The 17,163-nt window shown below is 40.2% G+C and overlaps 1 protein-coding gene and 1 long non-coding RNA gene across 2 annotated transcripts; both read left to right on the top strand.

Annotated features, from left to right (window-relative positions):
- Positions 1-8,664: 8,664 nt before the first annotated feature.
- On the top strand, positions 8,665-10,663 carry LOC310963400 (uncharacterized protein). Its single transcript, XM_083936209.1, has 4 exons — positions 8,665-8,819; positions 8,920-9,028; positions 10,062-10,136; positions 10,239-10,663. The coding sequence occupies exons 1-4, from the start codon at positions 8,741-8,743 to the stop codon at positions 10,477-10,479; spliced, it is 504 nt and encodes a 167-aa protein (XP_083792335.1). The 5' UTR covers positions 8,665-8,740; the 3' UTR covers positions 10,480-10,663.
- A 5,754-nt stretch (positions 10,664-16,417) lies between these two features.
- Positions 16,418-16,910, top strand: LOC310963137. The gene is made up of 3 exons (XR_014593682.1): positions 16,418-16,541; positions 16,617-16,675; positions 16,783-16,910. It is a non-coding gene; the product is annotated as an uncharacterized lncRNA (long non-coding RNA).
- The last annotated feature ends 253 nt before the right edge of the window (positions 16,911-17,163 follow it).

Genomic DNA, 17,163 nt, shown 5'->3' with positions numbered 1-17,163 from the left:
AAGCACACAGCTTTTAAAAGGCCACTATTTGAAAAATGCAACTCCTCCTCTGTTATCAGCTTTGCTTACACAATACTAAAATTCTTTAGATAAATTTGTTTTAGACATTGATTGAGAAATTAAGCTACTTTTACTGGGGAAACTCTGTAGGTAAGAAATAATCCATTCTGCACTTAAAGTGCTGTGAAAAAGAACCCCATGTGATGCAACTGAGATCGGAAGTGGGGTAAAAGGAAAGTAGGAAGGAAGTTTGGTTTATTTTGATCTTCTTACCATCAACACCAAGCTAAGTCATAGCTGCTGGGGAATTCAATCTCAAGACAACTGCCTCAGCTCATTTCCTCAGCCTGTTTCTCTGTCTGCTTAGCTGCAAATTAAACTGTTAAATCCAAAATATTTTGCATACATGGTAGAAAAAATGCAACTTGTGTTCTCTAAGGGCGCACTCACATTGTCTATTCGTACCATGCCAAGCACTCTTCATGGCTAAAGTCTAGTTCTTTTGACCAGTAGGAGTACAACCGTACCCGGTCCAGGCACAGCGCGCTTGCTGGCCACGGTCTGGTTGAGAGATCGACGGTATTGACGGCGGTCCTTATGTCTATTTATATGCGTCTGTTCCCAGCGAAGGACATTTAAAAAGATGCCGCCGCTGTTGCACGAGCTGTGTGTAAGTTGTCTCTAAGGTTAACGTGTAAAGTCCACACCAGACATGTGACTCAGGTCATTTGGTCAAAGTCTCAAGAAAGACTTGAGTATCTTGTCTTTATAAAGAGAAAAAACTAGGTATAAGTTTATCCATCCATCTTCAACTGCTTGTCCCTATCGGGGTCGCAGGGGGGCTGGAGCTGATCCCAGCTGACATTGGGCGTGAGGCGGGGTACACCCTGGACAGGTTGCAGTCTATCACAGGGCACATAGAGACAAACAGAGACAGACAACCACTCACACCTACGGGCAATTTTAGAGTGCATGTCTTCGGACTGTGGGAAGAAGAACCCGGAGAAAACCAACGCAGACACAGGGAGAACATGCAAAGTCCACACGTCTCAGTAGACAGCTTATTTTTGGCATCATTAGGCAAAAACTTCCATAGTAACCTTGGGGACAATGTTAATAAAGTGATGTGAGAGAAGATCAGACCTCTGCATCTCTCCTTGGCTCTGTTTTCAGCCTGCAAAGAATCTACCCTGTGACGGAAGACTTTGACCAATCACAGAGCACCTGAGAAAGCGAGCCCTGTGATTGGCTGTTTGTTTACATCTCTTCGATGGAAACCAAGTCTGCAGATATCGATTCCATGGCTGGAAGCACACACGTTCAGTGCAAAACAATCTAAGAAGAAGAAGAAGACTGATTTGTCTAAAAGAGAGTCTGACAACAAAGCAATAAAACGCGTATGAATATCAGCGTTGCGTTTCATAGATGGAGAGAAGTTGGGGATAACACTGGTTTGAACTGGGACTCGGAGCTTGCTGTTCTTCTCTTGGAAAGGTCAACTGCTCAATGATTTTCCTCCAACAACTCCAGTTACTGTGATGGGGGTAAGGTTGTGTGGGCTGATTTACCATAGTAACAGCCTGGTCACAGCGGCTACCTAAAACGCATTGCCGGAGGTTGCTAATATGTTAGCCTCCTGCTAACCATAGCCAAAGACATACGGCAATAGAAGCTTTAGCAAGTTGGCAATTGCCTCCGGAAGGGACCATCGGGTGTGTGTATGAAGCGCGTGCATCTAATGCCCGTGCTTGTCTGTTGGGAGGAGATGGGTCAGAGCTGAGGAGATGAGACCTTTAAGGCCTTTAATTCGGTAAAGCTCCCCTCACAGTCAGCCGACCATGCCTCTCCACACAGCGGCCCCCGTCCTCTTCGTGGCTTACTCCCAGCCAACTCAGCAACCAGTCTGTGCAGCGGGGCAGCCAGCTTAGCAAAACCCTCGATGAATCGACGATAATAACTTGCAAAGCCGATGAATGACCTCAGCTCAGTGACAGTGGTGGGACGTGGCCAGTCAGCCACAGCAGAGACCTTACTGGGTTCGGTGGACACTCCCTCTCGAGAGATGAGGTGGCCCAGGTATTGCACCTCCTTCTTGAAGAACCTACATTTCTCCAGTTTCACTTTGAGCCCTTCCTGGCCCAGACGGCTCAGCACAACATCCATTCGGCTCAGGTGCTGCTCTATAGAGGAAGAGAAGACAATTATATCATCCAAATACAACAGGAGGGTCTGACAGTGCTGTGCCCCGAACATTCGCTCCATGAGACGTTGGAATGTCCCAGGGGCATTACATAATCCAAAAGGCATACGATTAAACTCAAACAACCCAAATGGTGTGCAAAATGCGGTCTTTAACTTGTCTTTCTCGGCCACAGGTACTGGTTATAACCACTAGCAAGATCCATTGTGGAAAACCACTTAGCTCCAGACAATGCATCCAAAGATTCCTAAATGCGCGGAAGGGGGAAAGCATCCTTCCTTGTTTTCTTATTAAGCAGGCGATAATCAACACAGAGCCGCAGGCTGCCATCTTTCTTCTTCACCAAAACAATGGGTGATGCATAGGGGCTACTGCTCTCCCTAATTACCTGGGTTTCTAGAAGCTGATGTATGTGTGCCTTTACGCCTCATACTCAGTAGGGGGGATACGCCTGTACCGCTGCCGCACAGGTGTGTCGTCTACAAGAGGAATGTCATGAAATATTAAAGTGGTACAACCAAGGTCACCTTCAAATGCAGAAAACACTGGTTCATATTTTAATAACAAGGCTCTAACCCTATACTGCTACAGATAGATCAAGGTCCCTGATCTCCTTCTGGACGGCGCTTACCCCCTGCAGTCTGCGACATTATGGTTGTTGTATGGTTAGATCCGATTAGAAGGTATGTAGATGTCCACTGCCATCAGTGTGAATGTCTGTGTGAATGGGTGAATGTGACAGACACTGTGAAGCGCTTTGAGTAGTCAGATGACTAGAAAGGCGCTATATAAGTACAAGTCCAAATAACCCAAATATGGAATTTCCAACCCATTAGCAGCTCTGAGCTCTAACCAGTGGCAGGACTTTAACTTATCCTAAAAGTTCTGTCTGAAGAAGCTCCCTGAGATGGTGGAAACCATGGACCCTGTATCAAGAATACAGTAAATATTCACACCTGCCAACTTAATGACTACCTGGGGTAAGGGAGCAATCAGGCGTTCTTTTACTACAGCATCAATTACACCATGGTCTAAGCCTTGTGTGTCCCCACCTAATGTCTGGCTCTGCACATTAGGGGGTGCTAGTTTTCCATCTGTGGGGGGCTAGTGGATGCTACCTGAGAGGCGCTGACACTGGAAGGGGGACGAGGGTGAACACGCGCATTCTCACAGTCCCTAGCATAATGGCCTGGACGCTGACATCGTCTGCATACAACACTATTTAGGCGGCTGGTCTGGGGTGCTGGAGGTTTCTGCATGGCTGCTAGTGTCTGGGAGATCTGGTTTAGCTGCTCCCGCTACGTGTACTAAAGCTGTTAACGCTGCCAGTTGTGAAGAAGTGGAGCTAACCTGTGAACAGTCAAATTGAGGTTGCATCCATACAATTCTTTCAAGATAGCAAAGACATATTCCGGATCTTCTCGTTCGGCACGGGCCGGTATTTTATCTCATCCCGAGCCTCACTCTCTAAATGATAATATATGAAACATGCTTGGTCGCTTGGTCCCAAATGTCTAGCCTTCATGCTGAATTGAACTTCTTCAATCCACTCATCAATAGTAATACCATGACTGCCTCTGAAAACAGGACATCGTCTCTCACGTGGGAGATACACAACACGCTTGGAGGTGGCAGAGTTCACAGACAGTCCTCTTGAACTTGGTCCCGCCTGGGCTGCATCCTGATCCTGTCGTTGGCGATCATTTTCAGCCTGGAGCTGCTCCACCTGAGCCTGGAGATCCTGTGGCTCCTGCGTCATCCTGGGGCCCCTCCGCTGTCGTCTCAGTGGGTAGCCAGAAGAGGGCAATCTATAGTCCGAGCCACTGCCTTGCCTCAAAAAGAAAAGAAAGCCTTGCCCCGCAATATACCAGCTCTGCTATGCTAAACTACAGTTCCAACAATAAAATTACAAACGTGCCTGATTGTGAATATCCTGCCGACAACGCCAAGATGTGGCGGCTGGCGCGATATACCAGTGGAACTACGAGTGGCGGATCTAGAGAATCAATACACGACAACGCCACCTTAGGACTTGCACCTAAAGAGTATACTCCTTAAACTTTAGTTTCTCTGAGGGTTTCCCAAAACCACCCATACACAGGTCCCTACACAAATGAATACAGGCACGATGTAAAATTATTTAACAACCTTTATTAGAAACAATAAAACAATGTCATTTATCAAGTTCTGTCTAAAACATTTATATCATTATTTAATTTAATCTTTACCACCAGTGATGTTCCGCCTACACCGATACAGTCAGCCAGTCAGGAGGTGAAAGGCAGTACACCACAGCTAGCTCTGGCAGAGGTCCCTCCACTCAAATAAAAGGAAAAACAATATATTAATAAACAAATCACTGCAACTCAAAAACAGAAGGGGAAAACCATACAAGAAAAGGTATAAATGTGGCAGGTCCTCAACTAAAGCTGCTGCGGTAACCCCTCCCACCCCAACTGACGTCTTGCTATGGGACTGGGGTGGAGCACAGGTGAACTCACCTACACTTAGAGAGAGATTGAGAGAGTGTCAATACGAAGACTTACCGTAACTGTTTACTAATTAGCAAGGCAAGGCAAAAGTAAGAAGAGAACTTTGAGGCAAGTTAGAGGCGCGTTAGAGGCACGTTAGAGGCAAGGCAGAGCAACAGCAGCCCAACTCCAAACAAACTTTAAAAGAAAACAAAGTAAACTGTTAGTGACAACATCCAACCAGCTATCCAGACGAGGACGCACACGGCACATACACACCACCCCGGCCCGACGTGTCAACCTGCAGGACGCACACGCACACCACCCTGGCCCGATGCGTCAACCCGCAGGACGCACAGCGCATACACCCTCGGACACTACGGCGTGGCGGAGCTGTGAGCTGGCCGGCAGAGGAAAGAGAAAGACTAAATGACCGGGGGGGGGGGGGGGGGGGGGGTATATAAAACCCCCCTATTAGTGGGTGAGGACACATCTGCACTACAGGTGCGCACTACAGGTGCGCACACCTGCCGCGATCGCCATGCCGGCTGTAAAACGAACTGAGGGACACCAGATAACTGAAATGCAAACAGAATATAAACCATCCGGTTACACTAGTTACAGAGTTGGGATGGGAACAGATTGTATCAGACTAACGTTAGCTAGTTGCAGAGTTGTGAGACAACAGATTGTATCGGGCAAATGTTAACTACAGAGTTGTGAGAGAACAGATTGTATAAGGCTAACTTTAGCTAGCTAATGTAAACATTGGCAATGTTGAACATTTTTAATATTTAATATTTAAACTGAAAACATAGAATGACCACAGACAAGTCACCAAGTTTAAAATCCACATCTCTGTTCCAAACAAAACAAAACTCGGAAACTAGTTTCATACTAAAGTTGAGACGTTAGGCTCATCTTACCTACTCGGGCATAAAGTCCACACCTACCGTTACATTGTCGCAGAAAATGACATTTTCATTTTTGATGGACAATCAATGAAAAGCACTATTCTTGATGCAGAAGGCTAAAAATAGCTAATTAATCACTGAACAACAATAAGGTACATAAACTTTGTAAAAACATAATGATAAATTCATTAATCTACAGCTAGTACAGCAAAGGTGACATTGAGCGGTGAAACCACCAACTACAACGTAATATAACGGTTCTCTTTTATTGTTGATTTTGAAACTATAAGAGCTGGTGCAACTCTCAAATGTTAGTAACCCATACTCGGACCTACATTTGAATTTAAACATAGCTGATGCAACCCAGTGCTTAAAAGTCTGGTTCATAGTTTTACTGGCCTTCCAAACTAAAAAAAAAAGATTTCTTTATATGTGTTTAACTTGGATGTTTAATCGGAATCTTACACATCAAAGCTGCTTACACAAGACTTTTTATCTTTTCCATACTAACATGATGTGTGCAAGCTTAAGCAGACATCAGTTCACCGCAATGTTATCAGCTTCTGTGAGTGCAACACCACCCACCTCGCCCCCACAACACTTACTTCTCAGAAAGGTCATTACGCCAAAATGACACCTTCTACGGACATGATGACTGTGTATTTAAAATACCTTTGGAACAAAAGAAGACAACTATCCAGTTGAAATATCAGGACGGCTTCTACCTTTAGACTGTTGTGCTGGGTGGCACCAACAAGGATTCATTTTAAAAACTGATTTAATCATGGTTTAACTTCAAAACGAGTTGCATCAAACTTAAAAACTAGTTTAAAATAAAGAAAGATTAAATTTAAAACTCTCCTTTGAAATGTTTTTACTCTAAACTTAAATTCAATTTCACTCTGTTGTACCAAAACTTTTACTGACATACACTTGAGGATGGTTTTAAGATAGATTGAGTCAATAAACAAGTTAAGGGGCAAACTCAACCCCACTGAGTTTTATTAATCTGCTGAATTTCTCTCAAGATACCGGTTCAATAAAGAAACTGTTATACTGTTAATGCAGTTGTATCTGTACCACCAATGGCCTACTGTGCAACAAAAGTTCATTTTTATTTGGGTTTTCATTTTGAATCTGGATTTACACATTTTAAATTTGCTAAAACTCTGATTAAATGGATCAAACACAATGCAACACAGCCTTAGTTTTGTTTTCTAGTCAAAACAGTGAGCCCTTTTCCCTTTTCTGATGTTACAAGAACACAATAAACTGAAAGTCTGCAGACAGTGGAAGGTTCTGCTTTTACTCGGTTGCAAAACCTGAAATTAGTCGCCTGCGAACATTCTGGCTGGAAAAAAAAGACTTCTGAGTTTGATTGTGACTAATTAGGCACTCATTTGGGCTGATTACTCACCGTTGACTATGAAACGAACGTATAAATAAAACGTAACATAAAAAGTTTGATATTATCAGTATGTGACTACATACTTGGGGTGTAACGGTCCCCTGCAGTCACGGTTCAGTACGTCCCTTGGTTTTGAAGTCCCGGTACGGTACAGGACAGTACGGTTCATAGTTAAGGAGAAAATGAACGAACATAAGTTTAATTAGTAAACAGTTAAACACAACAGTTAATCAGTTTTAGCTGTCAGTTTGAAACATACAAATAAAATGTATAACAAATGTAAAAAAATATACTGCTGCAATTCTCCAATAAATGAAAATCTTGAAATGAAAAAAAAGTGCAACAGCAGCTTTAACTTATGATATTTGCCTGTTCTGAATTCCCAGGTAGGGGTTGTTGAATAGAGTCTGGAGCTGGGTTTGCTCTGCTTGGTTCTTTTCACAGCAACGGTGACAGTAACACCTGGATGATGGTGCCTTTTTAAATGTGCGTGCATGTTCATAATTAACCTGGAATCTGAAGTTATCCCACACTTGGGATTTGAATGACAGGGGGACGTCTGCAAGCTCCGGTTTCATGTGGTCGTTCGGAACGCAGTTCGCTCTCTGTTCATTAGCCATCCATCCATGCATCCTGTGCTGCGGCCGTGCCTGCCGCTGCAGCCAGCTCTGCTCTATGATGATATAAATATATATATATACATACTTTTTTAAATATCATATGGCATCCAAATGAGTTGTAAAATATTGTCAAAAAAATACAATATTGTGCTTTTGTAATAAACATAATTTGAACGCAGCTTTATGTTTTGATCCTTGCATGTTACAGTATGTTCATTTTGCACTTAAGTTCCTTATGAAAATGAGAAAATACTTTTTATTTGTCAAATATTAAATTCACACAGTATACAGAAATATCTTTCACCATGTGGTTATTCCATATAGACATGTACATGTGCATATATTTATGTATTGACTCAACAGAAAAAGCTTAGAGATCATAACAGGTTGTGTGAACTGGGGGGAATGTTATTACACATATATAGCTTACTGAAAGTGAATAATTGAATGTTTCATATGGTTGGGAGCTCAGAGGTGTGTGTTGAGACATGTCTGTGTGTCACCGGGTTGCCGCCTATTGTGATTTCACACTAAAGCAATTCTTATGACACAAATGCCACAAAACGGACTTCCTCAAAATGAGAATAGTTTTGTCTTGAATAAAAAAAGTATCATTTATTTTTTTACAGAGGAGGAAAAAAAAGTTATCGTTGGTAGATTTGATTTTTCAGTGTCCTGAAATGAGGCAGATTTACACTAAAACTGGTCGGTTTTGCATTAAGTTTGCAGATTGATGGTTTAATTACAGTGCCAATAAAAGACAGTGTGGCATGACGCTGACCTCAGGAGGGATACCCAACGTCCCTGCCATCAGATAATTGGGAAAAACCGTGACCTTATTTTTCCAATGGAAATACTGTGATGAAAGTGCTTCCTGTTGGTCACTTCGTGGAAACCCCTGTCGTACATGAGCGTCTTTTGATTCAGAAAGAAAAAAGTAGGAAGATGACTCACTGGTATTCGGAGGGACCGCTTCTGCTTTTTTTCTGGCCTTAAATATGTGCCTTCTCCAGACGTTTGTCAGTTCATCAAGCTCTCCGGAGAAGAAAGACCAACAGAGACCGCTTTTTTAAGTTATTCAGCATTTACCCTTTAAATCTCGTATCAATCACCCTTTTATTTTAAAGATGGAAAACCGTGGAAGCATGTTGAAGAGCGCACTGGTCGTCTTCGTCCTGGTGGCTGTGGTTCAGTCTGGATCGGCAGGTAAGACTTAGAAACACAAGAGATCTAACAGAAGTGAGCCATTTCAAAATCGTATTTAATTCATTTAAATCCACTCTTCTCTCTTTCCATTCGTCTTCAGCTGAGAAGCTGGCATCCTGCTGCAAGAAAGTGAACAGACAGGAAATAACCGAACCGATCTTAGGATACATGGTCCAGCCCCCTAACCCCCCCTGTGTCAAGGCCGTCATGTAAGTATAAAACCTTACGATTGTAGTTATATATATTAGTATTATCACGGTAAAGTTCAAATGGGCTGAAAATATCCAAGAAGCTCTGATACACACACTGATATCATTGTTATATATAAAATACTTTGTTTGCTTTAAAATAATAACATGACAAATACCCTGGCATGATTAAAGCAGCATTAAAATGTTGAAGAAATAATGATTTTACCCTGTAAAAAAACATACACTGAAAAATAAATGATTAACAGGATTGATTTTAAAATAATCCCGATTATCTCTGAGTGAACTGCTGTTTATTATGGTTTTCAATTTGGTTTAGCTGGACAGTAAGTTTATTAAACAGGGTTTTAACGATAATTAATGTTTAAAACAACAACAAAAATGTATTATTATCATTATTATTAAATTGTTTGAATTGAATTTAAATTTCTTTATTTCGAACATGTTCATTTTCGAAAAGGAGCAGGAAGAAGTTTGCACTTGTTTGTTCCTTCCCCTTTATACACAATTCATCGTAATTCATATATAAACACTTTTCCCTATTTTATATACAACCCAATAAAATATACATATAAATAACTATACCAATTCTATAGTTGACGATGTAATCTACAATATATACCTTAAAACATTTAAGTACAAAGATGTATGTTCTTTGCTTTTCAACCTTTTAGTCATAAACTCGATGGTGCAACACTTAGTCCATTAATCAATTAGTTGTCAACTATTAAGTTAATAGCCTACTATTTTGATAATCATCGTATCCATTTGAGTCAAAATCCTCTGATTTCAGCTTCTTAAATATGAATATTTTCTGGTTATTTCCTCCTTTATGACGGTAAACTGAATATCTTTACCTTACGTCATCTCTGACTTCAGGAAACACTGGCATTTTATAGAGCGAACATCTTATCTACTGATCACCTCACCTATCATAAATGAACTTATATATTAGTATGTTATACCGAGCCGTCTTGTATCTTAAAGAGAGAGAGGACAGTACTAATGATGCATTTGTCTGTCATTCCTGCAGCTTTCAAACAAAGACGGGTCTTTTCTGCAGTCAGCTGACCGCTCCCTGGGTTCGCCGCAAGATTGTTGCATTCGAGTGAGTTTAATAAAACCGTCTTTACGTTCATTCGTTCATTCAATCATTCAATCCAAAACCCATTGGCTCATATATTTATGTCTTCTATTATCTTTCTCACAGGAAAGCAAAAGCTCAGGCCACCACTCCGTCTGAGGTCCGCTCATCTACCATCTCCCTCCTCTCCATCATCACATCCACTGCTTCCCCTCCTTCATCCACCCTTCCTTCCTCTTCATCCTCCCTTCCTGCCTCCTCATCCTCCCTTCCTGCCTCCTCATCCTCCCATCCTGCCTCCTCATCCTCCCTTCCCTCTTTCCTCTCCCACTCTGACATCCCTGCTGGGGAAAGCGACGACGAGTAGCACCTTCTCCACCTCCAGCCGATGAAAGCAAGAAGTGAACCATTATGGCCTCGACACTGTTTGAAATAGCACTTATATGTTATGTTAAATTATTATGTTGATTATTTAGTTTCTTCCAATGCCTTTAGAGTGAAATTATTTATTAGTTTAATTTAATTTACCAGTGAAGATGGAAGTATTTATTACCAAGTGTATTTATCAGTGACTGATGAGAAAATGTTATGAACTATTTATTCATTTGAGAACTCAGTTGTGACACCATGAAAACATGAAATAAATGTTGCACTTGTGATCCAGAATCCAGTGTTTATCCTTCTGACTCCTTTCGGACATTTTCTCTGCAAAAGCACCAATGAATATAATCACAATTATCCCGATAATAGAACTTAAACACAATCAACTTGATCGACTGGGTGCACACAAATCATTTGGTGTTAAATATCTCTAAAACAACAAAGTATGATATTTGGTTCCAGGCATGCACTGGTAACTTAAAAAAGTTCAAAGTTACTTGGAATAATTGAATAATAAACTTTCATGGTTGCAACCTACTGATCACATAATGAAGAAAATGGGTAAAAGTATTGAAATAGTATATTTAAAGTATAAATGTTGAAAAAGTATGTCGAAACAGATCTGAATCATGTCATTTAGGCTAAAGTGTTGTCCCATCTGGATTATTGCCCCATTATTTGGTCATCTGCCTGCAACAAAAGATATTAGAAAACACTTCAAATTGCCCAGACCAAAGCAGCTATTGCGCTCAGTTGTTCACTGCATGCAAATGTTTTAAAAATGCATCATGATCGGAGTGTGGACTGGGGGCTGGAGAGGTGCCAGTTCATCTCCTGGGCACTGCCGAGGTGCTGTTGAGCAAGGCACCGAACCCCTAACTTCTAAGGGCGCTGATCCATTGGCTGCCCCCTCGCTCTGACATCTCTCCATTAATTGCATGTTTATAGGTCCTGTTTGTATGTAATGATAATGAACGTGAGTATGTACCATGTTCACCGATTCCTTCTGACAGACGCTGACGTGAGTTTGCTGAGTTGCCGCTGAAGCATTTCTTTTCTCTGTGCTGTAAATCATGTGACTCCTGAAGGCGTCTCAAACCTCTTTTCATTCAAGTGAGAGCTTTGTGGTCTGGCACGGCGCAGGCAGGGCGCCGGCAGGCACATGAACATAAAAGTATATTTAAAAATTGAAATATATATAAATTCATAAATAACACAAAATGACACCCACACACACACATATACATGTATATAGAATGCCTAAATAAATGAATGAAATAAAGATCCCTAAATAGATAGAGAAAAATTATACATAATATACATATACATATAGACATGTATAAATAATAATAATAATAAAGAGAAGAAAAAATGAAAAAAATATTAAAAATAAATAAATACAATAAAATGAATAACTTGAATAAATTGAAAAAACAAAAATAAAATATATATAAAAATTTAAAAAAATATCATAAATAAAATTAAAAAAAAACATGTGTATAGAATACTAAAATTAATAAATAAAATTAAATAAAGAACCCTTGACTTCCATCAACAGCTGCCTAAAACGTATCCTCAGAATCTTCTGGCCAAACCGTAGAAATAACATCGACCTGTGGGAACGCGCCAAACAAGAACCAATAGAGGTACAGCTATTGAGGAGGAAATGGAGCTGGATTGGTCACACATTAAGAAAAGGTAAAAAGTCCATAACCAAACAGGCACTAAAATGGAACCCACAAGGCAAACGGAGCAGAGGAAGACCCAAAAACAACTGGAAAAGAAGCACAGAGAAAAAAGCTAAAGAAAGAGGAGTGAAATGGAAACGGATGGAAAGAACGGCTCGAGACAGACGAGGGTAAGTAAGTAAGTAAATAAAGATCCCTGAATGGATAGAGAAAAAATATACATATACATAAAGATGTATAAATGATAATAATAAATAAAGTTAAAAAAAAACCTCAAAAGGTCCATACGGAGAATAGTGTCATCCCCCTTCTCAAAGAGTGTGCTGTCACGTAACCCACCCCTCTGTGCATCTTTTTCACACTTTGTGTCTGTGTGCGAACATGTGTCAGCTTTGTTTCTCAGAAAGATGTTTCCGAGATGTTGGTTTCAAGTTGCACAGAGAACTAAAAAAAAGAGTCTCTGATCAATTTAAAAGGCGTAGGTGTGAAAGTATCATGACCACACAGAAACACACACACACATCAATACGCACACACAAATACATAAAGAAAGCACGTCATCATCAGTACTTCCCACCTCAAGATGATCCTTGTGCACTTACCAATAAAAGTCCACAAAGGTGGTTCAGCTTGTGTGGTTGCAGCCTGATCAGTGACCCCGTCACAAAATGTCCATCAGGGAGCTGTTCGTCACTCTCCTCCTGCTCTCAGCGTGTCTGTTCGTCCAGCCGTCTGAAGGAAATCGTAAGTACCAAAAGATTAGCACAACACCTTTCTTTTGATCTTTTTTTTTTTTTAAATGTCTTTCCCCATTATCGGCTCCTGCTACACACAGCAGTTTTCTAATGTTTTCATATTTCAGGAGCAGTTTTACTCCCTCGTTGTCTTCCTGCTTCATTTGGCAAGGTCCTATGTAGAGAGTGTATTTGTCTTTCATCTTAATGTCGTTTTCATGTCACCCTGCACGACCTGTGCGTGTGTGCATGTTTAGTATCGCCAGACTCACACTCAGAAGACTTTATTGATCCCACCAGGGGCAATAGCATACTGGCACAGTAAAACACACACTAAATACATGGGGACAAGTTAATTAAGCAAATGAATAGAATCAGATAAAATAAAACAAAGTGTAATTATAGTCCTGTGTGCTCATTGTAGGCCCTAGATAATGACATTATGTGATTTTAAATATACTTTTTATTGTTTTTAAGACAAAATGTGTATCTTGTTTGATTGGCAGTGATGGTAGTGAGCCAACAGGCTTCTAGATACTGTATGTTCATCATTGAGCAAAAGAGGTTTCTGGGGGTGTTTGGTGGCACAGAGGTTAGAACTGTCACCCCATGGAAAGAGGCGGACAGTCCTCAAGGCAGCGGCCGCGGGTTTGACTCTGACCTGCGGCCCTTTGCTGCATGTCTCCCCCTCTCTCTCTCACCCCATTTCCTGTCTGTCCTATCTAATAAAAAAGTAATCTAAAAACCCCCCAAAAAACTAATAATAACCTTTACAACAGTTTGGCACAAATATCAAAAGCAGTGAATTTACTATTTATATATTATATTTATATATTACTATTTATCTGTAGTTCTGTAATAATGCATGTATTTTTTTATGGTGTATATTAATAAACATTCTTACAAAAATACAAAAAAAAGAGATGTAAATGCACTGGGTTAGCTTAAAGGCTAGTTTTTCAGTTTCAGTCAGTTTACATATCCTTAAACCTGTACATGGATGGTCTGTCCAGAGAATTAGAGGAGTGTAAGACTGATTGTACGGTGGGGAACCAGCTTATTAATCATTTACTGTACAGTACGCTGATGACTTAATCCTTATGTCACCTTATAGTGCTGGTTTACAGCAATTGCTCAGAGTCTGTACTAAATATGGTTTGCAGTAGGACATCAAATTGAATCCCAAAAAGAGTGCTATCATGACAGCCAGAACTAAGGAGGATCAGAAGCTCAAATCCCTCTCCTTTTACCGCAAGAGCTAGAAACTGTTAAAGTGGAATTCAGGCGCAAAATCATCCCAGGGTCTTTTTCAGCACTAACATCAAACAAGCCATTGAGACAGTTTTTTTCATGTCTAAAGTGATTTTGAGCAGTATAAGTGGTAGAGATGCACCGATCCGATAACGGCTCTGATAGTGACTAATGAGCTGGATCGGATATCGTCTGAATGAAGCTGATCCAGCATTCTGATCCAGTCATTACTTTTTTATTAATATCATACACAGCACAACAGTTACAGCGATCTAGTCACTTCAATTCTATGTTTGGAACATCGGATAGGGTTTTAGATTACATTTTTAAATATCTGTTTGTAGTGAACTTTACATGGAAGTGTTATTTATTTATTTTTGCTGCTAATGAACACTTTGTTATTTGTTAATAAATAATATTAACTACATTTATATCTGTGTTAATTTGTTCCCTTTTTTAGGCTAAATGTTTATGTCCAGCCTGATGCCTTCACTCACATAGACAGGTATACGCTTCATTCAGTCAACAGCAGGATCGGATCGGTATTGGGTACGGGGCGATGCGCTCAGCCCAGGTATAGGATTGGATCAGAAAATACTGGATAGGTGCATCTCTAATTAGTTGTTAAAAAAGCTGTTTTAATGCCTTCACTGTACTGCCCCGACCTAATCACCGTTAGCCCTGTCCGGCTGTTAGCAAAAAAAAAAAAAAAACTGTCTCCATGGCTTATTTGATGTGTGTAAGTGCTGGAAAAGACCAGGGGATGATTTGTAAAGTAAAATACTTAGGGCATATTATAAGTGATGATGATGATATTCAGCGCCAGTGCTGTAAATTGTATTCCCAGGCAGTTATACTGGCACGTACGTTTCACATGTGCACTGATGATGTTAAAACAACTCTTTTTGAACTCCACCTCACACAGCACATTGGTGGCCGAGCCATAGTGAAAGGAAGATGATCAAGCTAAAGGTGGCGTATAATGACGCTCTTAGAATTCTGTTAAAGTACCCAAGATGGAAAGTGCAAGCAAGATGTTTGTAAACTGTAATGTTCTCTAAGTGAGACTAGATATTCCTCCAGCCTTTGGAAATATTGTATGTGTATTTTGACCTTTAGCACACATGTCAAGCTTTATTGTCAATTCTGCAATATGTGCCAGACAAACAGAGGAATAGAAAAAATAAGTTTCTCCCTGACCCAATGTGCAATAGTACAAAATATAGACAATAAATAAATAACTTCTAAATTCTAAATAGTGCAAGACTTTTCTCTACATATGTGCCATTTTTATGTTTGTGTATACTGTGTGTTTGTCTTTTTTATCTGGACCTTGAGTCTGTCAAATAAAGACGATACTGTAAAATACCTTGTCAAGGACAAAATGCATTAAGGAATTAATGGATTTAAAAAAAAAAGTAGTTTCATAGAGATACTTTCTTCACACACGTCCTAAACTGAAGTCTGAACAAGTCAAGTGTGCTGTTTATGCTTATTCTCGATCTGTTTCTCAACCATCAGAATTCACTTTATTGCCCTGAAACAATACTGTAAATGATGTGAAAGTAGATTTATCAACACCTCCGAAAAATGACCGTCCAACAACTGAAAATGTGAAGCAGAGCTGCAACGTTTAGTTAATCATAGAAACCTGCCAACTCTTTTGATAATCGATTATCGTTCAAGTCATTTTTCATGCAAAAATGGAAGAAAATTATGTTTTCACAGGGATTTTTTTTTTCTTTTCTCAGTTTTATATCATATTAAACTGAATGTTTTTGAAAAAATAAGACATTTAGAAGACACCATCCTGGACATTTCTCACTTTTGTCTGACATTTTGCAGGCCAAATGATTAACTGATTGATGGATAATGAAAATAGAAGCAGTAGACTTCCCTTCAGTTTAAGCACAGTCTTGTCTTGGATTTTTTGAGGTTGAATCGATCTTTTATACTTTGTTTTCATTTCTATTCTTATTATTTATTTAATACACTTTATTTATTGTATTTTCTCTACTAATCTTTACTTATTTCTGTCATTGTGCTGCTGCTGCAACAACTGAACTTTCCCAGTCTGTGAATCCATCATATCTCATCTAGCTTAATTTGAACTCACTACACTCACTATGAATATAAATACAGTCAAACAAAGCTTGTTGTTGTTGTTTTCTTTTCTCAGGGAAGTTCTACTTTTAAGTAACTTGTTTGGACCAAATACATCTGCTCTCTCATGTTTTCTGTGCGCTCTCAGGTCGCCATGCTGGCAAAAAACTATCATGCTGCACTAAAGTCTCCACTGCTAACATCAGTACTGACATCATGGGGGACACGTATCGTGAACAACCTGCTACACACCGCTGTGTGGAGGCTATAATGTGAGTTCATGTTTAACACACACTCATGGTCGAGTGCTACTGTCCTCTAACTTCATCCTTTGTTTGTTTTTCCAGTTTCGCCACACAAAGCGGAACAGTCTGTATTGATCCCAAGGCTGAATGGGTCCAGGACCGTAAGTTGTACAAACACACACACAAACAAACACACACACACACACACACACACACACACACACACATACATGCACAGAAACACTGATGACCTTTTTTGTCTCTCTAGTCACCGCCAACATGACGAAGGTGTGAAGCACTGGCGCCTTTCTGAGCAAAACATTTTCCTGCTGCTGTTTTAAAACCCCACAGAGAGCAACGCTGTACACGCTCATATTTTCTACTGTAAAAATCCCCCTGAATGCACCATACCTGCTTGCACCTGAGCTCACACATATATATCTCTACAGAACGTGTAATATGAAGCAATAAACACATTTTGTATAACAGTTTGTTTAAATGTCTTTTGCAAAAGTTCCTTCACGGCTGCAGCACAGAAATGTTTTTTGGGAAGAATTAAGTTCAAGGGAACCCTGTATACTTTGACAGTTGAACTCCAGTTAAACTTAAGTAATATTTGTATCGTGTTTTCAAATTTGGGCTGCCATAG

This window comes from Echiichthys vipera (genome assembly GCF_963691815.1).
Source record: "Echiichthys vipera genome assembly, chromosome: 21".
Taxonomy (NCBI): Eukaryota; Metazoa; Chordata; class Actinopteri; order Perciformes; family Trachinidae; genus Echiichthys; species Echiichthys vipera.
Note: the sequence above shows the minus strand (reverse complement) of the source record. Positions and strands in the feature narration are given on the sequence as shown.

What these genes read in the sequence shown, in the direction of transcription:
- LOC310963400 (XM_083936209.1), top strand. Translation starts at nt 8,741, where the DNA reads ATGGAAAACCGTGGAAGCATGTTGAAGAGCGCACTGGTCGTCTTCGTC. An exon ending in CCCTGTGTCAAGGCCGTCAT is followed by an intron (nt 9,029 to 10,061) that starts GTAAGTATAAAA and finishes TCATTCCTGCAG; the next exon opens with CTTTCAAACAAAGACGGGTC. An exon ending in CGCAAGATTGTTGCATTCGA is followed by an intron (nt 10,137 to 10,238) that starts GTGAGTTTAATA and finishes TCTTTCTCACAG; the next exon opens with GAAAGCAAAAGCTCAGGCCA.